The sequence below is a fragment of the Cupressus sempervirens genome, chromosome 1 (genome assembly GCF_028749045.1).
Source record: "Cupressus sempervirens isolate cs-2001-9-10 chromosome 1, ASM2874904v1, whole genome shotgun sequence".
Lineage (NCBI taxonomy): Eukaryota > Viridiplantae > Streptophyta > Pinopsida > Cupressales > Cupressaceae > Cupressus > Cupressus sempervirens.
The window spans coordinates 793,801,112-793,828,416 of record NC_143118.1 but is presented as its reverse complement, the minus strand read 5'-3'; the positions used below and the strand labels follow the sequence as shown (position 1 = coordinate 793,828,416).

The 27,305-nt window shown below is 34.2% G+C and overlaps 1 protein-coding gene across 6 annotated transcripts in view; it reads left to right on the top strand.

Moving 5' to 3' along the window:
* Positions 1-6,319: 6,319 nt before the first annotated feature.
* The window catches only part of LOC149580259 (nucleolar complex-associated protein 2-like), a 65,488-nt gene continuing 44,502 nt past the window's right edge, over positions 6,320-27,305 (top strand). For 4 of the 6 annotated variants that reach the window (XR_016353459.1, XM_089790119.1, XM_089790113.1 and 1 more), the window contains exons 1-2: positions 6,320-6,441; positions 6,611-6,833. Coding sequence is in view for 5 of the 6 variants with exons in the window: in XM_089790119.1 (XP_089646245.1) it covers positions 6,698-6,833 (136 nt within the window). In the remaining variant the exon portion in view is untranslated. Of the gene's footprint in view, positions 6,442-6,530; positions 6,834-27,305 lie in introns of those variants that run through there. The other 2 variants (XM_089790122.1, XM_089790116.1) reach the window with 1 other exon arrangement.

Genomic DNA, 27,305 nt, shown 5'->3' with positions numbered 1-27,305 from the left:
GTAAACCAATCGAAGCTTTCGATTTCACGAAACAATGGATAAACATCATTTTTTAATGCATTTCCACCCCAAATATCTCACTCCTCATCAATGGAACCCTAGAAGGATTGTTTAGTATATCTAGGGTGCTCTGACAAGGTGACCCAATTTCCCCTTTTCTTTTCATCATCACGGTAGAATCCTTTGGAAGAGCAATTAAAACAATGCAACTTCAAAATAAAATTAAAGGAGTAAAGGTCACCAAAAATGTGGAAAACCCCACACACCAACAACTCACGAATTATACAATTTTAGCTGGAGCTAGTACTAAAAAGAGACAAACCACTTCAAAATAATTTTGAATAATTATACAAAAGCCTCTGGTCAAAAAATCAATGCAAAAAAATCTAAAATCTTTTTCTTAAACACCATAGTAGATAGAGAAGACTATATATGCAACAAACTAGGATTTAAAAAGAGCACCTTTCCATTTAAATTTCTAGGAATATATTTGGAAAAAGGAAATAGAAATAGCCAAGGATGGGAACAAAATTTGGAAAAAATAGTCAACTAGATAGAAGCTTGGAAAGGGAAATGGCTGACTAAGGCTGGGAGAGCAACAAAAATCAAAGCCGTGCTATCGGCTATTCCTACTTATCAACTCTTGTGTTTACAAGTACCTAAGAACACAAATAAAGAAATTTAAAATAAATTAAGTGATTTCTTTTGGAGTGGCCTAGAAGATAAAAAGAAGGCAACTTTGATCAGATGGGAAAAAATATGTAGGCCTAAAGAAGTAGGAGGACTAGGAATTAAAAACCTAGATTGACAGAATGAAGTGTTAGGAGCAAAACAAGTATGGAGAGTGTATCAAGAAAGAGATAACAAATGGGCCACAATTCTATATAATAAATATCTTAATGAATCTGACAACACTTCACTATTTAGAACTAGGAATCCTCCCAGAGGTTCGACAACATGGAATTTCTTAATGAAGTGTCATCCGCTCATAACCAAATATACGACAAGGGATATCAGGGAAGCTGACAAAACATTATTCTAAGAAGATTCTTGGAATGGGTATCCTCCCATTGAACACCTTGATGTAACTCGTAATGCAAAAATACACTTACAGACTATCTAGGGCTCTAAAGTTGAAGATTACATCCAAGTAATCCAAACCAACGATGAAGCTTACTAGGAATGGAAATCCTTACTCAATTGTGGTCTTAATCAGGCAAATTAGGAAATCCTAGAAAATATACTTAAAGATCATTTGATCAAAGTTAATAATAGGGAGGATAGACTTATCTGGGAAACATCTAAAGATGGAAGTTATAGAGTAAAAGAAGGATATAAAAAAATTATTAATTCATAGAGATGGGAAGCAATAAACATCCCGATGAACCTTTGTTGGGATCTAGCAGGTCTTCCCAAAGCAGGAATCTTCCTGTGGACAACCATCCAAAAAAGAATCCTAACAATGAACAACTTTAGAAAAATGGGATTTGAAGGCCTATCAATATGCACTCTCTGTAAAGAAGAATCAGAAATAGTAGAGCATCTTCTATATCAATGTAAATTTGAAAGGAATGCTGGATGTGGTTCAAATCAAAACTAAATTGGACAACCCCTCTACTAGAAAAATGGCAAGACCACTTGATAGGATGGCCAAAAAAAGCAAACAAGAAAGTTTATGGAAAACTCTGGAGTATTTCTCTAGCAATTTTGTCTTGGGAGATATGGAAAGAGAGAATCAGACGAATCTTTCAAGACAAAGAACTAAATACACTATCTCTTTATAACAAAATCACGGCTAACATTATGGAGGTAATGAATAATGACCTAAGGAAAAAATTGAAAGAAGAAGGATCATTCACAGAGTGGAATGTAGAAATTAAAAAACACTAGAAACATCTGATCAATCCACCCCTCACATATAAGAGGAATAACAATGCAGCTAGAAAAGAATGCAAATTGGAACCACCACCGAAAGGCTGGAAAAAACTAAATTTCTATGAGGTCTCTAGAGGGAAATGTAGGAATAGGGTGCATAGTCAGGGAAGAAATGGGGAACTAGCTAGCAAAAAGAGCAAATCCTCTGGGTAACTTCAAATAACATGGCAAAACTAGAAGCAGTAGAAGGACTAAAAATTTGTATCAATCTAAGAATCAAGAGAATTATAATTGAAGGAAACTCACAAATAGTCCTAAACGCACTCAACAAAGGAAAAAATCCAAACTTGATATTAAACTCCCAACTAGAAATAACATTAAAATTACTAGAAGGATTTGAAGAAGTTAGATTTTCTCATATATTTAGAGAAGGCAATATTGAAGCAGATAGTTTAGCAAACAAAGGTACAGATGGAGAAAACATATCAATGTTTAATCATAGCTAGTTCAAGATTATTATACTTAGTTTATATCCACTATCGTCATCCCCTTTGACACTTGGATTCATGATTTTCCATATTGGCACAAATCTCGGCTCACATATTTGTGAATACTTAAAATTTGCTTCACAGGGATATCATGAATTAAAGTATCACTTTATTTATGATCTCGAGAGGAGGATAATTGTTCAAAAGCATGAAGATGACATCACCACCCATCGTTCTAGACCCTTCCCTTCTGCCATTATATTAACTCAGGCTAGTTTTTGGTTTTCTCATATTCATCCCTCTTTTACTGAATTGGCTCTATGTTGCCTACCCACCATGGATACCAACATTTGCTTGTATCATGCCTATGAAAACAAAACCATGGCCTTCTCTGGTTCTGTCAAACTTGAAAGATGGAATCGGTTATTTCAACCTATAGACGACATGAGTAGAGTTGCGGATAGTAGGGTTTTGGGGGAAGGGGTTTTTAACTATGACTACTCGTGGCACACTAATAGCGACATCCTGGGATTATGGATCAGATGCCTAGCTAAGGCTAGAGTAGAAAAATGGGACATTATTAGACTGAGCTATAATCTTTTCAACCTGAGCTAAGTGATAGGTTTAGAGGAAGTATTTTTTAACATTGATGAAAAAATTAAAATCTTGTTGCTTGATGCTTACATGGAGCATCAATTAGGTAGCCTTGAACTCGCTAAAAGCCCTAAATGCCCCTGCTTGGTAATCAGAGACAACATTCTCTTCTTTAGAGAATGGTCGAGGATAGAGGCTAGCGTGCAATGCTTGCTGCGATGGAGAGACATTCAAGAGGACCCAGCAAGAAAATGGCTCACAAATTACCTATAGGCTTTTGACGCATATATTCACTTGGATGTAGATCTCTCTGACCTAGAAGTGGTTGAGTTCTGCCTACCCAACTATGACAAATCAAGCAGAACAAGGAACGCCTATGAATTCCTACTTGGCTCTAGGGCTAAAAATTTCCAAGAAGCCCCAGAGATCACTATGGTCTTCAAGAAGCAGAATTAAGAAGCATAGTCAGGATCTCAAAATAATCTCTCATTTTGCTCTAGTTTTTTTCCCAACCCCCTTATAGTTATGGGCTGGTGTTACTGTTTTTAGGTAAAGGTTTTTTAGGTTTGGTTCGACTGCATTTTCCTTAGGCAACTTATAGAATCTGTAAAGATAAGGATTATGGTAGGTGTTGACTTGTTGCATTTTACTAAGGCAACTTGTAGATTATATATAGTCTAGGGCCCTCTTAGTACTTGACATAATATGGAAGCTTTCATATGTACATTCTGTTCATATCAATATATTATCATTATTTAGATAATCTCTTTTTGAAATTCAACTGGCTTGGAATTGGTTCTTAGTTGGTTTTGTCTTTTTTACCTATTCTTGGTCTTTAAATCTATATTATCTAAAGATCATATTGACCCTTTCCTCATCTTTTATTTGTAAATTAATTTTATCTTATCACATTGGTAATTCAAACACTAAGAATCCTAAATCTACATTTAACAAGGATGAACTTAGTACTATCATATAGAATCATTTTATAATATTCAAAGATTTTAGAGGCTATTATGAAATCTCTATTAACATTATAACAAAATAGCTATTAGTAATATAATCAATAATAAGAATACTATTCTAAACCAGTATAGAACACAATTGTCACATTAACTTTAATTAACTTCAATATAAACTATAATCAAAATAAAACTTATTTCAGTGAAAGGATTACTATCTCTTCATTCTGTTTTGACTCTAACCAACAATTTTTTGGATCATCTCACTTATCAGACTGAGTATTTTGAAAGCATCTTCCCATAAAAGATTACTCTATTATAGTCTTTGCTTTTATCTCTTTTTTGATTAACACTTAACTCTGTTTGGTGGTTAGCCTATGCTATTGTTCTCTCACTTTTTAGTAAGTCTCCTCCTCCTACCCAAAGGTTGCATTTCTCTGGGTGCTCTTGGATTATTTTCTCTAATAATATTTGTTGCATAACTATTATGCTAAACATAACAATGATACTTTAATCTTCTTTTTCACTATGGTTGCCCCTTTTATTTCATGTATAATAAAGGACATAGGTCCCGGGCTAGACTAGAGGTTTTCTTACTCCATTCTTTCCTACTAGTGCCCGTTAGAAAGGAGAAACTTGTAAATTTTTTTATTATTATCTAATATAATATAAGGCTTCAACTGTTTACCGATTTTTTTTAAAAAACCACATGCAAAAATCTCAAATTAATAGATATATTTTAAGTTTGTATATTTTGTTTTAGAAAGATTCTAAGTTAATATAGATATACAATAAACAATATAGAAACATTACATTACACACTATGTGTAAACATACAAAATATATATGTTATATAATAATATAATAATTAGTAATAGTAAGTTTCTAAATTCATATTAAAATAGAATATTCATATCTATCACATTAAAATAAATAAATAAAGTAAGTAAATTACTATATTATTTATAATAAATTTTTATGGTTTATTAAAATTTAAGGTTTTACAATTGAAGCAAAGAAGAATGCTACAAGCTAATCTCCTACAAAAAAGTACTGAAGACAAAGCAAAGTCAAACTTTCAAAATTAAAAAAAAATAATTTAAAAAAAAAAAAAAAATATATATATATATATAGATAGTGATTTTTTTTTTCTATTTTTTTGTTGTTTTTAACTATAAACTATGCATATTATACATTGAAATTTTCAAAAAAATTTACGATGTTTTCGATCTTTTCAAAATTGGTCAATTGTACATTTTTGTGGAAGGATAGCCACGTCCAAGAAAAATTACCAAGTTTCCTGAAGATGCTATAGTAGGAATGTTTAAAAAAAAAAAAAAAAAATGATAAAAAAATTCAAATTCATACATTTATTTTAACAATTATGAGTTCATTTTTAAAAATTGTGAAGAGGTCTAATGTTTCTTAAATAAAAACCACTAATAAGACTCTAAACACGTGAACCAATCACCATCAAGAAAAATAATTTTTTATAATTAAAAATTTCACATGTATATTATATAAAATGATTGAAAAAAATACTAACCACTTAATCATTAATATATAGCCTACAACAAATACTATCAATACTTAATTATATAAAACAATGAAACCAACTCAATACAAAAATTTACAATTAATCAATTTATACATATATAAAAATACTTCCTCAAGGTAAAAGTTCCGGTTTCAAAAGAAATGAAAAGTTCTCACTATTATTTTCTATTTTTGAAGAATTAATAATAAATATAAAATAATGAATAAACTAGAATAAGCTAAATGCTAATTAGCTAAAATCATCCTAAATAGGTAATAGTTCATACCAGTGCATTGGAGAGGGAGTCAACATACCGTGAATTAGGGTGCGGTCCCATACGGAGGGCTGTAGGATCTATTTCTGTGGAGTGAGTGATCCTACGAAGTCAAAAAAATGTTTGCTACAGAATTAATTGAAATCTTCTCCTCAAAAGTAGGTGCCTCTACTTTTTAGGGTGTAGATTTGAGCGGGTGGAAAAGATGGGGGGCTAGAAATTGCCCCACCAACTTAGGCTTTTCTTGTGCCACTTCTCAATCATATACCAATTTCTAATTATTGTCAATAATTTTTTTAACATATTTATTTATTTAGTAAATGTATTGAATATGGTAAAATAAATAAAAATCATAAACCCGCCACTTGGGGCCTAAATATTTTAAACATAACTCCACTACAAAATTCATAGGATCTCCCACTTTAAATAATCCTAATAAATCTCTAGAGTACTTGCTGATTTTTTTTATAAAGTCTCCTAAGATCACTCTTATTTGTGTAAACTCAATTTTTTAATAAAGCCCCCCTCCATCGGACCACACCCTTATTTGCATACCACATAAGTTAAAATTTATATATTCACTTTGTTTTAAGTTAGGGTTTTCTTTTAATTGCCCCTATTAGCCAGATCATTATATTTGGTGGGTTTTATAAGCTTTTAACTCCATCTCATATTTCAGCTTACTGAACCCTGAGAACAAAGATCAAACAAGTGAGTTTATTTGTATGCAACTAGGCAAAGACGAAGCCTTTCTAACCATATTAATCTATATTATTGAGTCGAGATTAACATTTACCGTTAATATTTTTTCTGCTCTGATTCATGTAAAGCCTTTCTGGTATTTGGCAATATTGTCCGATATAATTTGAATCTTTCGCAGCTCATATATTGTGGCAAGCTTCTGGTTCAAAATTGGAAATCGAAAGATCGATATATTGTTGGATTTTAGGGTTGAAGAGCAGGACTGATGGGAAAGCCAGGAAAAAACACGAGAAAATTTGCTAAAAAGCACTTGAAATCAGTAATAGATAAAAGGCGCAAGTATAAACCCTTGAGAGAGGCGCGGAAACGCAAGAAAACTAATCCGCAGGATTTACAACCAGGTACTTGTGTTTTTCGCATAAAAAGCTCTAGAGCTATTTTAACATTTTCAAACTCAGCTTTGCATTTATTGTTATTATTTTTGTGTCTGGGAAGTTTCTCTTTAAAAGTTTTTTCTACTTTGTGCACGGATGCTTTTGGAAACATTGCTTAGAGCCTGCGGTATTTGTGTACTTTACGCTCGGTGTGAAATGTTTTTGTTGCAAACGATAGTAAGATAAAATCATGGGAAGCGTTTTCTATTGGAAAATTAATACACCTGGTATGCAAATCTAATTAGAAAACACCAGAAGACAATTTGTGGAGCCACTTTGTCAGAATGGATTCCCTCTAGTTGTGTTAGTTTAGCTGGAGGAAACTTCTGATTGGAGCTCCTTATATAGTGCCAGACCGAGGCTGTGAGCTACTGCTGAGCAGAGATGGGCACAGGTTACGCATTAAAAATGGCCCATGTTTTATTCTCCGAAATTGCACTTCACACTCCAAATACTGGGACATGTCATCTGAGTTGTGACCAATTCATCTGGGTCCTGTGGCTTAAACGGGCTGCTCTCTTGTTGTGAGAATGCAATGCATGCTAATATTTTTGTTTATTGTTTCATGGAATATGTTTAATATTTTGAAAGGACTGGCTGTTGTTGCCTATAAAATTCAGAATGTTGCACAAATTTTGTTCTCTCAATTTTTCGAAGTACTTGCTAGGTTGCTAGTTAACTCTCCCTTGGGCTTGCTGAGGCAAATTTGACTCATGATCCTGATGATTTTTTTATTAATAGAAATATGAGTGACAGATAGCCTAACTTTGAAGGGCCATGTAGTCCTTTGAAGCATGTGTATAGCTATAGTATTCAAAAGGCTCTGGAGGGAATAAGTCACCAGTGGAAATTCTAATCTGAAGAAGTTGAGGCGATGGCTGACATCCAAGAGAGTCTATAAATCTTATTTTCTGATTTTTAATTTTTTTTGGTGAGGGAGCTATATTTGGGCTGGGAAATTGTATGAAAAAGGTGATGTTTTCTTGTCCATCATGCAGTCAACCTTACATCCATCACAGGAAGCAAGAAAGTGTGTAATGCATGTATTTCAGATAAGAATACTGGTTCTTCTGTCTTGGAATCATTTATAACTGCTAATGGTTTTAGTAACATGTTACTCAAAAAAGAAAATAATTTTGGAGAAAAAGTTCAACCAAAATTCAGTCAAACTTATGCTTGGGAATAGACTGAGTGTTAAAGAAATGGTGTTTGACCCCAGGTTGAGAAACTGGAAGAGTTGAAATTTCAGAATTAAAATGTTCTTTTATACAATTTACTTCAATTTTAGATACAAGTACAACAAGTGTGATTTTAAATGAAATTAGAAGTCATGCAATATTTTTTCAGGGAAATTGATTTTGAAAAGGAAAAATATGGTAACTGTACAATGCACACATTCTGGGTATGCCTATCAGCTGTGTTCCATGGTGTTCCAGGGAGGGGGACATCGGGGAGAATACAATGCAAATGTGCATATACAAAATAAAGTAGTAATAAATTAATTTTTAAAAAATAAATATTTTAATTCCACTACAGCTATATAACAGCCATAAAATTCAATTTCATTGTTAAATCCTCAAAATGGAAAGCTTTACTAGGCTATAAATATCAAAGTATGCCTCATATAGGCTATAAATATCAAAAGAATTTTTGTGTCACTCTTTGGCTGAAGTAGTGATTTGTCCAATGGAAGCCCAACCTATCCTAGGTACACCTTGTCAGTCTGCCGAACATCTTAAAGATCAACATCTTAACATGCTGCTAGAATTTGTTGATACTTGATGATTGACTGATCTTAAAGTTCCAAAGGAGTGTAAACTTCAACTAGCTTTACTAATCATTTAGAGTTAAGCTTGTTCCTCCTTATTGTGCGGATTAATCCATAAGCGGACCAATTAATCCCTACAAGAGAGGAATTGACAATCTATGAGAGCAGGTGAGTAATAAGTTGCTTTAAATTTAGTGTATCTTTGTGTCCTTTCCACATAATTCCACCATTCAATGGTTTTTTTAATGCTATATGGCTCTAAATGACTTAGCCTATGGCTTGTTGAACGCAGGACCATGAAGATCGAAAAATTGAAGTCACTTCTCTCGATGTATGTATGCCTCTTCATTGCTATACATCTTATATAGTGCTTCCATACACCTTTCTATTACCTCAGGATCCTCAAAAGGAAGTTGGCTAGGTTTAGGCGTGTGCAACTTGTGATTAAGATCATAGTAGCTATATGAAGATGATGTTTACTGTCTTCCACCTCTTAATAGCAACAAACCTAATATTCTTATAGAATTTTTAATCTAAGATTTCCATTATGAACTTGCCTCATTTGATCAAACATGCTATTAAAAATCTTATAAATCTCTCTATGGCGTGGAGAGTTTATATTTGCATTCTTGATAACCCCCACAACAAGTGATATGATAGATTAGATGTATGTGCAAGTAACATCAAAAGTTATAAGACATTAAGAAATTTTAAAATATGAAATTAGTATTAGAAATAAATATTAAACCTAAGGAGAGAGCTATGGAGAAGAGTGATGACTCGATGGCGTTTGTGGCCTTGTTCGTTGTCGACTGGGGTTGAAACCCTACCTGTAGTTTCAAATCAGATTTCTACGCCTTGTGATTGAAAGTGGGAGGCAAGTTAGGTGGCATTGCTAGGGGAGTGCCGTTCCTTAATGGCAAAGGTTTTCTTTTATAGTAGTAGGCTGGAGTTTTCATTCTTGTGCTTCTTTGCTTGTTTGGGATCCTTGTTTGAGCGAGACTTCTATGTTTTTGGATAGTGTTCTTTTGTTCCAGTGGCTGGTTTTTTTGGTTTGGTTGTGTGCCTTATTCCTTGATATACTGTGTTCTCGACTTCCTTGTGTCCATGGGGGAGTTCTATTTATTGATTGAGTGTTTCGGCTATGCATGGATACAAGTAGAGGTCCTTTAGTAGTTTAAGAATGCTATTCAAGGATATCTTGAATGGGCGAGGTCCTTCAATGTCAATGCATGAGAACGTCCATCTACGTCCATGCATGAGAACCCTTTTTTAGTGCATTTAGCACTAATATTGGGGAAACTCTTCTCATTGTAGACTTTAGCCCTAAGTAAGTAACTTAATTCTTGGATAAGAGTGGTAATAAGCTACCCCTTGTGATTCCTCCTGGGTCCGTTGAGGAAGATATTGCTTTTTTTGTTTAATCATGCTTTTGTTTACAAGTTTATGGGATTTAGCTACGTCTTGCCTTCTTGAAATCATGAGCTTGTCTTACATTTAATCTGAAAGGAGAAATGAAAGTGATTGAGCTGCGAATGGTTTCTTCTTGGTGGGTTTTTTGTGTGAGTTGGGAAGAAATAGGGCTTTTGAATGGGGACCCTATTTTTATAAACAAGTTGGACTCTTTATCAAGCCATAACATGTTGGTTTTAAGCCTACAAAAGATATTCCATCAAGGGTGCTAGTATAGGCGAGGCTCTGGTGGTTCCCTTTGGAGTTTTGGAGGAATGATATCTTCAACTTAGTTGCACTAATCGTGGCAAGCTAGTAGGCCCTTTACGACAAACTATGGATACAATGGTAATCGCTTATGCTTGTGTATGCATGGAAATTGATATGAGCAAACCCTTACATGATTCCGTGGAAATTTAGTTGTACCTAATAGCTTGATTATGAAACTTTGGAATTCTAATGTCCATATCTACCATGAATATTAATATTTGCTATAGACTTGTCCCAATCCAAACCTACACGGACTTCTACAAGTGGGCCAATTAATTCAACTCCCAAATAAGATAAAGGGAAGGCTCCTATGATGGAAGACAAGGAGTGATTCATTTGGGTTAAGACCTCGTAAAAGGGAAGAGGTCATAAGAGACCCTTCATGACGTGCAATTTGATGAGATTTCAATAACCCGATGAGATTTCAATAAGTTTGATGTTCTGGATGATTTGGATCAATTTGATGGGTTCACTGCAAATTTGCATATTGGCCAACAACTTTTGGCTAGAGGGAATCTAGTTGGTGATCAGGCAATAATTCTCAAGTTGGATTATAGGGGGAAGTTTAGGCATGCAAATAGACACAAATGTCCCCTTGGGAACCTTAGGAGAATTGAGGTTAAGTGGAGACAATGAAACAAAAGATGGTCCAAATCTTATTTGCTTTGGGCCTGATGTAGAGAAAGACATTCAAGTGGGTAGTAAAAGTAGGGATACTTTGTCTATATTGGGAATTTATCAAAAAGTTCTTAAGAAAAGGTGTTCCTAAAAAGATTTTGAAGGCAACTAGAAAGAAAGATCAAGAAAAGGTGAAATTGGGTAGTGATCCTTTCAAGAGTCGATTGGTTTGTATTCTTTTGATGTTGTCTTTGTTGAGGAATCCAAGTTCTCTATTGATGGTATGCTCAATAAGGCATCAAAAATTTGGCATGGGAGTCAAAGTCAACGCATCGGGTCTCAAGGTAGTTCAAGGTGTATGGCTTGCTTGTGAGATTTGCATACGCTAGTCTCACTCCGGTGGATTTCTAGTAGGTCTTCTATCTCTTTGGTGACCACAAGTAGTGAATTTGGCGAGAATCTTCTTCTTACTAATGTTTATGCTCCAACTGATCTTATGAGAATATCCTTTCTTTGGTTATATATACGATTTGTTTCTACTCTTGCTTCTGTATTACTTTGGATCTTCGTGTTGAATTATGAGTAGCTGTGATATAAATCTTCATGCCTGCATTGATTCTTTGAGATTTATCTGTAATGATGGATTGGTTATATTTCATTCATGTTTTTGATTCTTGTAGATATACTTTACTGTATATGAGCCTCACTATTTTATTTGAGAGTTGAGATGATTCTTTTCATGGTTATTATTTTCATCAACGATAATGATTGAGAGCTACTTTCTTCATCTTATCTCTATTGTTCTCTTTGCTGAGTCAACGTGCAATATATTCGATTGTGTGTTAAGGTGGCTTGTGGCTTTTGTATGACATGTCATCTTGGTGATATAAAGTCATTCATCCAAGTTATATTATTGTTTGTGGGTTTGTCTTTATGCTGTCATGTTTTATATGCATTGACCGTTTATGGAGACGTGGAGCTTTGATAACGGTTTCAAGAAATAACGTTGGCTCTATGGAATTCAGTGGGGCTTTGTAATGGGTGTTCTCTCACCTTTTGTGATTTTTATTTCCATATATTTGTTAATCAAAAAACTCTTCGAAGAAATTTTAGTGGTCTTTCCTTTTGTGATTCAATTGAGGAAGTTGAATGTATTCTCTCCATTAGTATATTTGTGTAGAGTAAATTTTAAAGCTTATAGATATTCATACTTGTAATAAGGATCATTATTAAGATAATCTACATATGATCATCAAGCCATTATTATTGTCTCTATATTTTTATGTTTTGATAATCAAGCTTATTTGATTGACTAAGCCTTGAGTTCAATCATAAGTAAGAGATTTGTAATTGTTTTGAGTTTCTCAATAAATCGATCATTTTTGTGGGGCTGGGTTGTTTCCCTTGAGTAGGAGGGTTTTTCCCAGAATAAAATTGTTAAGTGTAATCTGTTTTTCTCAAGAGTTGTTTTAATGGTTGCATTCTTATATTATTTCTAGTTCAACTTTAACAGTTGGTAGGAGATTGATGCTTTTTCTAGTTTAGAAGGGGTGGGGGGAGGAGACCTTGGGTTTAATCCATTTGTTGGACTTCTAAGGAATATTTTTAAATTCTTGAAGCTTGTGGATGTTAAACCTTCCAATGGGTTGTTTACTTTGATAATAGAAGATGCAGAGTGGAGGCTATAGCTGAGTGGTTAGATAGATTTCTGGTATCTTGCATATTGATGGTGGACAGTTGGATTACTAGTTCAAAGATCTTAGATTGTAGAGGATTTGATCATTGGCTGATCAAGCTTTTTGCTACTAAGCTGACTGTCGAAGTATCTCTCTTCTGAATCTTAGCTTATGTGGCTTTCAGAATCATCCCCTTATCATTTTATGCAACACTAGGGGAATGAGGGGAAGCCTGCTCATCAAGCAAGTGCAACATGTAAAGTACAAGCTTAAAAGGTGGAATAAATGGGGTTTTGGGTTCATCTTTCTAGCAGAACAAAATGCTTAGGCTTGAGTTGATGGTATTACTTGCCAAATTAGGAATTGAGGTGGATCTAATCATTTATATGTTACAAACGTAAATGGCAGAATACTTTACTTTCGGAAGCCTCATCTTATGTAACATGTGATTGCTGGTGAAATTGTTACCATTACACATGGGTCACTTGCTACGAGATTCAAGAATTTGCAGATTAATGGATTTCCAGATGATTGATTGATTAACAGAGGAACAAATGTGTTCCTTATAAAGAATTACAAGGACATTGTTTCTAAAAGAAACAACATAGACTAAAGACGAAATTAGAAACAAAACTGAAGACAGGATAGGAAACATTCCTATCTGGACTGAAGACAAAAGAGAGAGGATAGGAAACATTCCTATCTAGACTGAAAGACGGACTACAGACAAGTAGTTGACCATTATAGAAAGTATTTAACTAAGGAGATAATATCTTAATAAAGATATTAAAGATATTATTTTAATACCCTCCCTTAATGGTCAACGTACGAATGTCGGAACATTTTGCAATAATTGAGACCCTCCTTGGATCTCCAAAATGCTGAAACCAAGAAGCTTTGCTAGAAGAGTGCTATGACTCAAAACAGATTGCAATTACAAAACTTTGTTTTTGTGGAAAAAATAGTAAAACCCAGAATCTCATGCAACCTTGCATATTACAGACAACAAGAAATGATTTTTAAGGAGAAAATCAACAAACCCATTTGAGATCTCGAAAAACCCACCAAGAATATGCAAATAGAAAATTTTTTCTGACCCCAAAAATTAGGGTTTCAAGCAAATAATCTAGTTGGTGGCCATGGAGGTTTTGAGTGTAGAAAAAATTAAAAAATTGCAAGGAGATGCTCGAAAATGGACAAAGATAGCCGATTATTTTGTATCAGACAAAAAATGAGCCCAAGTGCTACAAAAAACACAAGGTTTATCAGACCCTTTTCTGCACAAAAGGAATGGTCATCGTTTTTCTGTATTTGAATCCTACCACTGAAAACATGATTAGCTGGTCATGATTTTCAGAGGGAAAAAAAGGCCTAGTCCCGACCATGATTTTGCCAGATTTTTGATAAAAAAACGATCACGAGTTGCACAGAAAAAATGACCACCAAATTCAAACTTTTTTTTTGTTTTTGCAAAAGGAAATCTCGATTTTCAGAGAGGGAGGAGTCGCAAAACCCTAGCTCGAGATTTCTCAGGCAGAAAACCCTAGGCGGGTTTTAGAGGAAATCAACTGAAAATAAATTTTGAAAAAATTTAAACAAATAATTTCAAGAAGAAATTATAATTTTTTTTTCAAAAAAAATTAGTATTAGCTCTGATACCATGTTACAAAAGTAAATGGCAGAATACTTTACATTCAGAAGCCTCATCTTATGTAACATGTGATTGCTAGTGAAATTGTTACCATTACACATGGGTCACTTGTTACAAGATTCAAGAATTGGCAGATTAACGGATTTTCAAATGATTGATTGATTAACAGAGCAACAAATGTGTTCCTTATAAAGACTTACAAGGACGTTGTTTCTAAAAGAAACGATGTAGACTGAAGACGAAATTAGAAACAAAACTGAAGATAGGATAGGAAACATTCCTATCTGGAATGAAGACAAAAGAGACAGGATATGAAACATTCCTATCTAGATTGAAAGACGGACTACAGACAAGTAGTTGACCATTATAGAAAGTATTTAACTAAGGAGATAATATCTTAATAAAGATATTAAAGATATTATCTTAATATTATATAGGGATGAAGTTGATGTGGTGAAGGATTTGGAGGAATGAGAGCTTTGTGAAGAGATTTACTTGAAGCAAAATACACAAATGGGTTGGCTCTAGGAGGGTGACAAAAACACATTTCTTTCATAATATAGTGAAGACAAAAGATATGGGAATTGTATCACTTCTCTTGCTTTCTCGGAGGGGCCTCTTTGTCTTCCCTTGGGGAGATTACCCAAGAAACCACCAATTATTTTGAGAATTTGTTTACTAAGGACTCTATACCTACCAATGTGAACGAATGGGCTTGTGCTTGATTCTATTGCTCCCATAGTCACCATTGAAACAAATGAGGACCTCATGCGACCTATATCATTATCTGTTATTGAAGCAATGGTATTTGGTGTAAAGGGTAAACCTCTAGGATCGAATGGTTTCCCTATTGAATTTACTAAGAATTTTAGGAAACTATTAAGTTGTATCTATTGGAGGCAACGTAGGAATCCTTTAGGAACAAGCAAATGCTCTAGGCTTTAAATGCTATATTTCTTGCACTTATTCCAAAAAAAGGAGCTAATTCTCTTGATACTTTTAGACCTATAGGTTTTTGTAGTGTGACTTATAAAGTTATCAAAAAATTGATTGCAAAAAGTTTCAAGCCATGGCTAAATATATTGATATCTAAATAGCAAGGTGGTTTCATTGCTAGAAGATAAATTTTGGATGGAATTATAATGGCAATTGAGTCTGGGCACTCTATGACAATTTCTAAAGAGAAGGCTATGTTCATAAAATTGGATATGGCCAAAGATGATAGGGTCAAATAGAACTTTTTGCAAAGTGTCTTGGCTGATTTTAGTTTTTAAATTGAGTGGACTAGTTAGGTGATGAGTTGTATTACCTCCTTCTCCTTTGCAATTCTTATTAATAGTGAGCTTACAAAGTTATTTGGTACTTCTAGAGGGCCTTCGACACGGTGACCCCCTTTCCCCATATTTTTTCCTTCCAATGGTTGAAGCATTGCGAAGATTTATCAAGTCAAGTTAGGCAAGGCTTGATTTAGGGGTGAATTGGGGTCATGGTTTTCCTCCTTCCCATATTCAATTTGTGGATGAGATTGCGTTGATGGGGGCTACCAGATTCAATGAGGTTGCCAATTTCAAGAGGGCTCTGGATATATATTTGAAAGCCATTAGACAAAGGATTAATGAAGGTAAAAACTTTTTCTTCTTTTTCAACACCCTTGTTGTTATTCAAGATAGAATTGCTAGGATTTTGAGGTTTCAAATTGGTACTCTCCTTTTGTCTATCTTGAAGTTCCTCTTTCGTCTCATCGCTTGCTTGGGGGGTTTTGGAAGGAAATTCTAGATAATTTTCAACATAAGGCTGGGTATCTGACCAATAGATTACTTTTAACAATTGGTAGAGTAACTCCTGAAATTAGTGATCCATGCCATGTTACAAGCTAGGGTTGTTGTTGCACCAAAAGATCGACCTTTTAATGTCCGATACAACCACTAGACTTCTAGAACATAGGAGGTAGTTAAGCCATGCCATGAATCTCGAAGGGGAATGTTGGTGGTTAGTCCAACAATCCCCCCTCAGCATTACCCGAGGAGATTTGAACCTGTGACCAAGCTCTGATACCACTTGTTACAAGCTAGGGTTGTCGTTGCAACAAAAGATTGACCTTTTAATGCCCGATACAACTACTAGACTTATAGAACACAGGAGGTGCTTAAGCCATGTCACAAATCTTGAAGGGGAACGTTGGCGGTTAGTCCAACATGCCATTCCTTTTTATCAATGTTTTGTGCAAACTACTCCTGCAAGCTTTATTTGGGAATTTGATGCCCTCTACAGGAAATTCTTATGGACAAGTAATTTACTCTCTTCCAAATAGAGTTCAGCTACATGCAATTTTCTGTGTAGGTTAAAGAAGGATGCTGGTCTTGGTTTGTTTGGTTTGCGACAAGCTGATTTGAATGGGCATGCTTGGGTTGCTAAGCTTTTTTGGAGATGCGGTATGAACCATAATCAAAGATGGATTAGAATGCTCAATATCAAATATTTGGGGGGAGTGAAAGGAAGATATGTTCCTTGGTACAATTTGGCAGGTAGTGGATCCGTGGTTTGGATTACTTTTAAGAGAGGAGTGCAAGGAGCAAATAATGGTCTTTCTGGATTTGTAATAAGGAAGTCGAAGCTATATTCTGGAAAGATTCATGGGATGGATACCCTTCTACTCTGTCTCAATATCCTAATTTGTAGTTTGTATGCGATATATTTTTGGAAACAACTTTTAGTAGAGTTGGGGATTTTAAAGTTACCTTGAACCTAGGCCAAGGAGAAGTGGCTAGATGGAAAGAGCCCCCCAAGTGGCCTTCTAGTGGATTAATGTTGGATTGATGTTAAGGTTGTAGCTTCTGTTGGATTGATTTTGACATGAGATACCTTATTGATGGTAAATCATCTTTAAGATAAATATCTTATATATATAATATATTATATATGCAATATAATATATATTATACATTATACATCATTATATAATAATATAATAATATATTACATATATGGTTAACATATTAATATTACACATATGCTTAAGATGAGTTACATATATGGTTATTTATATTACTATTATATTAATATGTTAACTAGTGTTGTTTAACCATAGAGACATGTCTCCTCTCATATTTATAAGCCTTCATTTGCATTTGGAATACAATCAATACAATGGCATTGTTAGTACATTTGCAAAAATCCTAGAAAACAACATGGTATTAGAACAGATTCGAACTTCTGGGAATCTTAATGGTTTGGTTTTCTACTGAATTGAGTGAGACAATAATTAACATAAGATTTATAGAGATTTTCTATAAGCCAATCACGGGGTGCAAGTTAATGGAAGAGAAGTGGAAGACGCTTTCTTATTACTGAATCAAGCAACTGAAAGTGATTGAAGGAAGTAACAAGTCAAATTATTATAAAATATTCATGTACTGACTATTATCAGGAGAATTATTTAACGATACATCATTATATTGTGACAATGGAAACGTGGCATACAAGTCAAGAAGGATATCATCCGATGTAAATTAACGATACTAAAAAAGAGTAAATTTGTTTGCATCCTCCTATGTGTATACATTGTTGAAAGGCACAATGGTAAATAATTTGTTAGATATGTATCAACTCGAAGAAGTGAGTCTCTATTGATTTGTATAAAGTCTTCTGTATCAGTGATCTGAATGTTAGAACCACCAATAAATGAAATTTGATCAATTGATATTCTTATCTAGATTCAAATGAAGTTAGTTTGACTACACACTGAACAAAAGCCTTAGAAGGATGAATCTGATCAGGAAATGAGAAGTATGTGATTATATATGATTGACAATCTCTACAGAGATGATAATGTAATTTAAGCAGCCACAATAATATGATTGCTCTCTTTGAATGATCTATCTACGCTTGAACTAAATGCAATATTAGAACGTTTGTGAACCATGTATTATATGCAAGTTGTATGTGTGATGAAGTTAGATGATCGATCTGTATATGATATATAAATCAGAAGTCAATTTGGGTAGTGTCATATATATATATCAAACATTAGAAAATCACAAAGTGATTTTGTAGGCAGATAAATAAATATCGTTCTTCTTTGTTGTCGGGAAGATATAAGTCTGATGATTTTCATTTGAGCTAGTTGGCGGCATAAGTTTCTAACCCATATTGGAGCCTCTGAAATATTCGTGGATATTTCAATAGAAAGCACCCAAGCTCGCGAATTTGATGGGCATTTGATGAGGGATTTAACCAAAATTTTGAAACTCAAAGGTTGAATTGGGGGCGTGAACACCTTTAGAAATTGTGGAATTGAAGGAAAATACGACACTCCAACTACCAACATGCCTCTTTTGGAACTGCCTCGATCACCTGATAATGCATTCATCATCTAGTGACATTTGTATCTTCTTTTGGTTGTTACATAATAACATTTTGACATCGGACCCGATCACAATTGGCTGTCATTAGGATTCTCTCAGCTATAGGAATGCCTGCAGGAGAAAGATAATAAGACTACAACCCTTCTTGGTTCAACATCTTCAACATCCATTCAGACCACTATCTTGGTTCAGAGTAACATATAGGATCATTGTGGGAGCATACATCTTGTTGCCTATATATAAATCCATCTTTGTTGATGAGAGGCATTCAAACACGGACGAGACATGGACCCTTCAATTATTTTAGAAGTCGAACAAAAGCATGGACACGTACCAGACTGCCTCTAACCATGTTGGGATTTTCATGTAAGTAAATAAAAATGCCACCATGGAGCGAATAAGGGATGGACATCAAACAAGAAGAAGACTAGATGCAATTACATGTGTAAATATAAAGGAGTGATTGAGTTGTGAAAAGAGGAATTCAATTTGAAATCCATGCTATATCATATGAGGTGGACATTAAGAGGAAGGGTGCTAATAAAAGAAGGCAAAAACTCATATAATCACCACATTTGAAATGAATTTATAAGTATTTAATATATCAGTCATGATAAGAGAAAGTAAAGAATATAAAGTCATGAAGGACCACCAAAATGAAACTTGAAATTATAGGAGGTCAAACAAGTGAGGTATGTTATGTAAAGATAACTTGTTTTATTAATACGAAATTTGTTTTTATTTGTTGAACGAGTTTATTATATAACTTTTCTTATATATATAGAAGATGGAATATATGCTTGTATATTTAAATTAGACATTTATCTAAACTATTTTTTCTCTTATTTTTGTATTTCTATACTATATGCCTTGATCTTCTCCTCCGAGAATGTTATTGCTGGAAGAAGGAGATTGAGATTCTGAGGGAGCCTGACATGTTATTAGAGGCAACCTTGAAACAGAGGGAGAAGACTGAGGATGTTATTTAGTCAACCTTTAGTGAACTTTGATTAAGAGGGAGCAAACAATGTTGAGATGGATTCTGTAGCGTTGATAGCATAATTTTAGTGATAAGGAAGGAAGTATGAAATGGGAATGTAAATGGATAAGAATGTACATTTACTGTCAAAATATCCGTCAAAATAAGATATTCATATTAACTACCACCTTAAACAAATCAAGAGCGAAAACTTTATTTCAATTAATACAAAAGGTGCTAGGCACCATGGTCTTACCTTTTGAGAGAAAACTTACTAAGGAGAGGGGTCATCACAGTGGTAGCTGAGATAGGAAATATGCAATTCAGTTGAACAAACGTTTGGTCAATAGGGTGGATATACATTGACATCACAAATAGATTACTAGTTTACTCCTAAAGAATATTGGTAGAAATTTTCCAACTCCATAAAATGAAATGAGTGGAAATTATACATTGTAGGGGGGATAATAATATTCAATGTTTCCACTATCTAACTAGCTCATCAAGGTCTTTAGCTCATTTTGGATAGCAAGGGCAACACAAATCAGATTGGATAAGTGGATCAAGCATTGTCTAAAATCATCTTGAATAGACAACTCGACAATTGAAGAGTGTCTCGGTTGGGAAGAAATCATTGGGCCACACATAACATGAGAGCACAGATATGGGTTTATTTAGATCCGATATTTGGATCAGCTCTTTACTTGGAGAAGGGGTAGACCTTATATTTAGGGAAATCAACATGAGAGATTATGTCAAAGGAATCCATATTTGATTTGATGCAAAATTGTTCCACAATATAGAATGAGTGGGAATTTTACATTGTGGGGGGAATAATAGTCAATGCTCCATTCCCACTTGAACCTTCTTTAGAGGGGAGATGTTCCATTCTCAAATAATCTAAGAAAACAATTTTTGAATCTTCATGTGTAGATAAGTATTCCTATCTTTTACATATATCTCTCTCTTATTTGTAATTCTATACATACTATAAGGGTTATTTGCCTTGATCTTTTCCTTTTTGTTTTTGAAGATGTTCTTACAGGAAAAGAAAGTTGGTACTTTACAAATGCTTCCAAATATTGTGCAGACTGAATCTAATGATAGTAGCTCCAAAGACCCTGATGATCAAGATGGATAAAGTGAGGCTCTTGAAGCAAACATCTTTGATGATTGAGATTATGACATCCTTCTACATTAAGAGGGAGAATGACACTTCTTCTAAAGCAATGCAGGAGCTTAGAAGATTGATACTCAGAGGGAGTCTAGAAATACATGGGTGTGACTGCATGATGTTGATGGGCCTATCTTCTGCATACCATGAGGAAGTGATGACTTATCACCAGAAAATCAGAAAATTGATATTTGATTCAGAGTGAGTGCAATCCTTGTGAATGATATCTTCTCTATGAGGGAAAGTTCCAAGTGAAATTCCTTGTAATGCATTCTTCTCTATGAGAGATAATTAATGTTAAAGCCTTTGTATCACCCTCTGACTTGGTTCATGGTGGTTACTATTTCTCATATGATATGTAATGAAAGGTGACGATCTTTCATTGACATAGATGAAGAGAAGGTAACCATTATAAGGTGACGATCTTATAAATGGTAGACTTGTTATCATGACAAACTTCATTAAGTTGTTGTCCTAGAGTTGGAAGTCATGATAACAAACAAATAGAAGGTAACCATTGTAAGGTGGCGATCTTATAAATGGTAGACCTGTTATCATGGTTCTTTGGGCCGGATTTTGCTGGACACCATGATAACCAACTTGTTATTGTTCTTTGGGCCGGATTTTGTCGAACACCATAACATAGTTACTATTATAGACCACACTTAAGGTCGTGTTTAAGCTTATGTTAAAGTTATGGAATTTGCTTCAATTGTGTGTTATGAAAGGTGAGAAATTTAGCCTCATAGTGAATTGAATATCATACTGAGATGATATCTCTTCACATTCTTGAGAGCATAATGTGTTCTATAAATCCTCCTTAGCTAAGAGGGAGTGTTAAGGTTGCAGCTTCTGTTGGATTGATTTTGACAAGAGATACCTTATTGATGGTAAATCATCTTTAAGATAAATATCTTATATTTATAATATATATAATATATGTAATATAATATATAGTATATATATTATTCATAATACATTATTTTATAATAATATATTACATATATGGTTAACATATTAATATTACATATATGCTTAAGATGAGTTACATATATGGCTATTTATATTACTATTATATTAATATGTTAACTAGTGTTGTTTAACCGTAGAGACATGTCTCCTCTCATATTTAGAAGCCTTCATTTGCATTTGGAACACAATCAATACAATGGCATTGTTAGCACATTTGCAGCAATCTTAAAAAAACAATTAAGAGGAGCTTGCAATGATTTTGAGTGATAAATGTCTTGTTTACTCAAAGGGGCGTATATTCTTGCTTGGGACCCTAATCCAAAGGGTTAGTATTTAATGACTTTAGGATATTAGGAGCTAGATAGGTTGATTTTCGACAATGTGAATGGCCTTGGTGGAAGTAGGTTTGGAATTAGTTGGCTTGACCTAAATTCAATCTTTTCTCGTGGTTAGTTGTTCAGAACTGATGACTCACTTGGGAGAATCTTTGAAAGAGAGGTTTTAGTGACCATCTAATTGTGTCTTATCTAACAAAATTGATCAGAATAGCTCTCATCTTTTTTTTTCAATGTTCTTTCTCCAAGGAATTTGACACTTGTGGTCGAGAGCTTGGAGGCATGCTTGTGTTCATGCCAATTCTTTGGTTGGTTTCTCAAATATTCTTGGTCATACCCTTGTTATGATTATCCTCATCCATGTGGCACGAGATATTGGAGCTTGTTTTATTACTTGGCAATTAGGGTTGGAAAGAAATTGCATGATTTTCCAAGATAAGAAAAGGTTGGAGCAGCAAGTGTGGTTGTGGGTACCAATAATGTTACAGGAGATTTTGGTGGATAATAATGATCTTTCTAAGGGGCTGAACTTGGGGACTTGCAAGTTGTCCAGACTTCAAATATTTTCAGTGGGAACTTTAGAGAGGTTTCTTTTAAGAGAACAGAGGTAAGGGGAAGACATAGTAAAAATAAGGCCCAATAGGATGGAATGTGGTTGCCTTTCATTCCTAAGATCAATAATGATGGGTCTTCTAGTGGTAAATAAGGACAATTTCCAAATTGCTATTTTCTTCTTTTTTAGTGTATAAGAGCCAACGCACCAATATCTATATGGAGGCTTTGCTATTCTCTTAGCCTTAGAAAATGGGTGTGCTCTTGGATGGAGTAGGATTATTTGTGAGTCTGATCCCCAAGTTGTGGATGTGCTAAATAGTCAGAGAACAAATGAAGGTGATTGACATTTGGCGGAAGTTGATTGACATTTGGTGGTGTTGGTGTTAGGAAGAGAGATTCTGACGTTGAGAGACTCCTTGGAGTCAGTTTGTTTTTGGTATCCTTCCCTGAGTGTAATATGGTTGGCTAAGTGAGCTTCTAGACAATTATATGGTTGCAATGTTGGAGATTGGATCAATTAACCCTATAGTGTGTTCAGGATCTTGAGAAGATGGTTAAGATGTGGTGGAATATTTGTGGGCTTCTACGAGTCTCTTTTTGTTTATGTTTTTGGCTTTGTACTTTTCTCTGGGCTTGCTATCCCTTTGCTTTGTATAGTTATTTTCGATTGAATAAATTTTCCCTGCTTAGAAAAAGAATGTTAAATCAAAGTTGCAATATATTAAATAAAAGTTTCATGCATGATGTGTCATTAAGCACCCTCCCTCACCTTCTTCCCTTTTGTTTTTGATTGAGCCCACTTTTCCTACTCTCAACAAACTAGCATGGACTGTAGAGCAACTTGTATCTATAAGAAATTAAAATAGATAGTACATCTAGTTGTTGGCATAACTGATGTTGTGATGACAAGTGACATTAGTAATACCATGGTACATATTTGATTGCATGATGATCAGTTATTGTGTTGTCATTGATGTCAATTATTGACCTAATGTTCCTAGTATGTTGCCTAGCATAAACATGATGAGCAAAGTGTTGCCATGAGTTTCAGTGGTTGTGTTAATTAAGAGAACATTGGGGATGTCTTTGAAAGTCCATGATATGACCGCTACTGTTGAAGTGAAGAAATGTATGATCTTTTGAATTGACTGTGCAATTACTAGAACAATTAGTGACAAACGATAGGTGATTCGATGAGTTTGTCAGATCTACCAGGAGTCAAGTGGAGCGATCTCAGGATGCTGTGAACAAGACAATCAAGCTGATATAGTTACAACCACAACTCATTAGTATATGATCGGTGAAGCAATGACAGAGTTGTTGAATAGGTTAAAGAGTAAATGAGTTCTCTAGTGATAGTCAATAAATTGATGATCAATGATTGCTGTCAAGGTTGTGATGGATTTATCTGAGTTAGTTATGATCTAGTGACGTAAATGCACAATTGGGGGTGATGATTTGGCATTACAGTGTTTGATGACAATGTATGTAGAAGATTCTAGAGGAAGCAAGTGTTTTGGTCCAATATATATTGGTAAAGGCTGAACAATATGTTGTTGATTGTGGTCAAGCAAGTGTAGTGTGTGATCAAGCCAGAGAAGTGTTGAGTATGTTTTGAAGTGTGTTTGAGCTTTAGTGGATCTGATCAAGCATAGGTAGTGCTATTCCACAAATCGTTCTTTCTGTTGTTCCCTAACACTTGCAATAGTCAAAATCCCTTAATTGGGTGGATCCTAACAGGTCCTTTATTGTAAATCGTTTAACAAGGTAGCACTTTAATTATTGTTTAAGGTCTTTTAGCTAGGCTACTCTTAGCAGGGCTTGAGGAAAATCTTTTAATAGGGTGGCAACTAATATTGTCTTTATAACTCCCAATGGGGTTAAGCTCTTCATAAGGCATACTTCAGAAGAGTGTACAATTTGTGGGTACTAATTCCCACGGTTTTCACCCAAGTTGGGTTTTTGTGATACTAAAATTTGTGTCAATCTTGTGGATGTTCTTACGTGTTGAATGCTTTTATATGTTGTTATTAAGTTGAAATGTTGATTATTTGGCTGATTATGATTCACCATCCCTTTCAGTAATCTAATCCTTTAGGACAAACAATTGGTATCAGAGCTCTGGTCCTCTATTGTGGTGAAGCTTAACAGCTTGAGGAAGAGGTCCAAAGATGACGAGGAAAGGTCTAAGATCACAAGGGAGAACAACTCTTACATCCCAATTTTTGACCTAGCTTGAAATATAGCTGTTGAGGTTTGCATGAAGTCAGTTGGCAGTTTAATTTGATATAATCTGGCGAAATGGTAAGATGGTCGTTATGATTTCAAGTGAAGATGACATGTTAGTTGATCGTTAATCGCGAATTCATGGAATTAAGATGAAAGGATAACTATTATAATTATTTATGATTATATAATTTGTAATTTAATTACGGAGAAATTCCTTGCAGGGAGCATGTCGAAGGGGTGGAAGCATTGTCAGAAAAGAATTAGGCAGGGCATCACCATCACTGGGTAGATAGGTAGAGGACCTAGTGATTTGAAACAGGATACATCTGTGGAATTGCATGAGTTATTTAAATAAATAATTTAATTAAAATAATTGAGTTAAAATATAAAACGTATCTTAAAGGATTTTGATTTATCTTTCATTATATTGTTTTTAATAATTATTTATAAACGTACATTTAAATATAAAATGATTTAGCACCATTATCATTTAATAATATAATAAAGTGATGTTTATAAGTACATATAAGATTTTAATAATATTCGAGTTATAATAACATTAGAATTATTATAATATTCGAATTGCAACCTTCCAGCTTTAATCTTTTCAATTTAATATTATTTGCTTTTAAATGATAACACTTGGCATAATTAATCGATTTAAACATTTGGCAATTAGAGTTTTAATCTTTCCAACTTCTCTTCCTTATCTTTAAATTTGAATTTTTTTATGTATTCGAATGGTCATCTTGGAATTCAAATTTAAAGGTAAGGAAGAGAAGTTGGAAAGATTAAAACTCAAATTGCCAAATGTTTAAATCGATTAATTATGCCAAGTGTTATCATTTAAATTAATAAATACCATACTCAAAGAAATACAGTTTCTACTTCGTTTCATAGGAAGACAGTTATATCATTCATGTTCATGTGAATAAGATTTACCGTTAAAAACAATTAGACAAAATTTCTTAACTTAAAAACTTGAAGTACCATCAAATGTATTTATTACAGAAATTGAAAACTACATACCTCAGAAAATTGAGATTGAAATCAACTAGGGATACTTCTGCAACCACCCGGGTTAGTCCACAAATACCTCTATAACAATACCACAAAAATGACTTCTATCCAATATTGTTTAACCAAAATCAAACGACGACTATCATTAAATACCATTATATAAAATTAAGGCATCACATACCACTGTATCAATTAGGGCATTGTTTACCTTCGGTTCATTTAGGGCTTCTAATACTGCTAACTCACTTAGGGCTTCCGCAACCACGGATTCAATTAGGGCTTCTGATACCACTGAATCAAATAGGGCTTCCAATACCATGGATTCAAATAGGGCTTTCAATACCATGGTTTCAATTAGGGCTTCCGATACCACTGTATCATTTAGGGTTCTAGTCATTTCTCAATCAATTAGGGCTTCAGATTCCTTTCCCTCCGATTATTTAATTGTGACAGTATCTCAAGATTAGAAATATGCTTATACTCGATACTCATATAAATAAAAGCAGTCCATGATTCTATCTCTTATATCTAGGTGTAAAATAACAGTAACAATGAAATAACTCAACTTAATCTTACCTCCTCATAAATAAAAGTAATATTACTTGTTTCCGATAAACAATTGAATGCATAGCTTATCTCTGTCTAACACACGTCTTACATCTTGAGGATAGGTGAAACATTGTCAGGGGCTTAACCACCCAACCTCGAACCACATCTTTATTCCCACATAGTCTCTAACAAGAAAGACCCTTCCTACTCGAAATAGGCAGAGGTCATCTTGCCATCCATTGGGCTTCCTAGTAATTAACTCACCATACGACTTGGCAACAGGAGATCACATTAACAAGGATATGCATGAGCTATTAATTAATTCATATTAAAATGATAAACATTGAATTGTCATAATTGATTACTGATTTGTGTTACTACAGATTCCTCTTTTCACCTCGTCACCCTTTTTCTTTGCTACACAGCCGGGTGAGTTCCAGGTGTTAGGAATTCTTAGAACAACCAGTTCTATCAATTTATTCAAGAAGACTACATGCATCCAGCATCTCACAGTCTGTGATTAAAAGATTTCAAATTGAATGTTTAATTAATTAAATTAATCATAACCGATTTCTCTTTAACTTCACCTCTTCACCTTTCTTAGGCCATCAAGCCGGTGATTCCTAAGTGCTTTCAGATTATCTTTAGGGAGATACTTTACACCTTCACCATATTCTGACATTTTGCTTGGTGAATTCCTTGGTGTTCAATATTTAACCAGATTGTAAATGATTTAATCTATGATGATAGGTTTCAAAGACAAAAATGCAAAAAGATTACATGTTCAATTATCCAAGAAATTACAGACTTGAGTATAAATCATCACT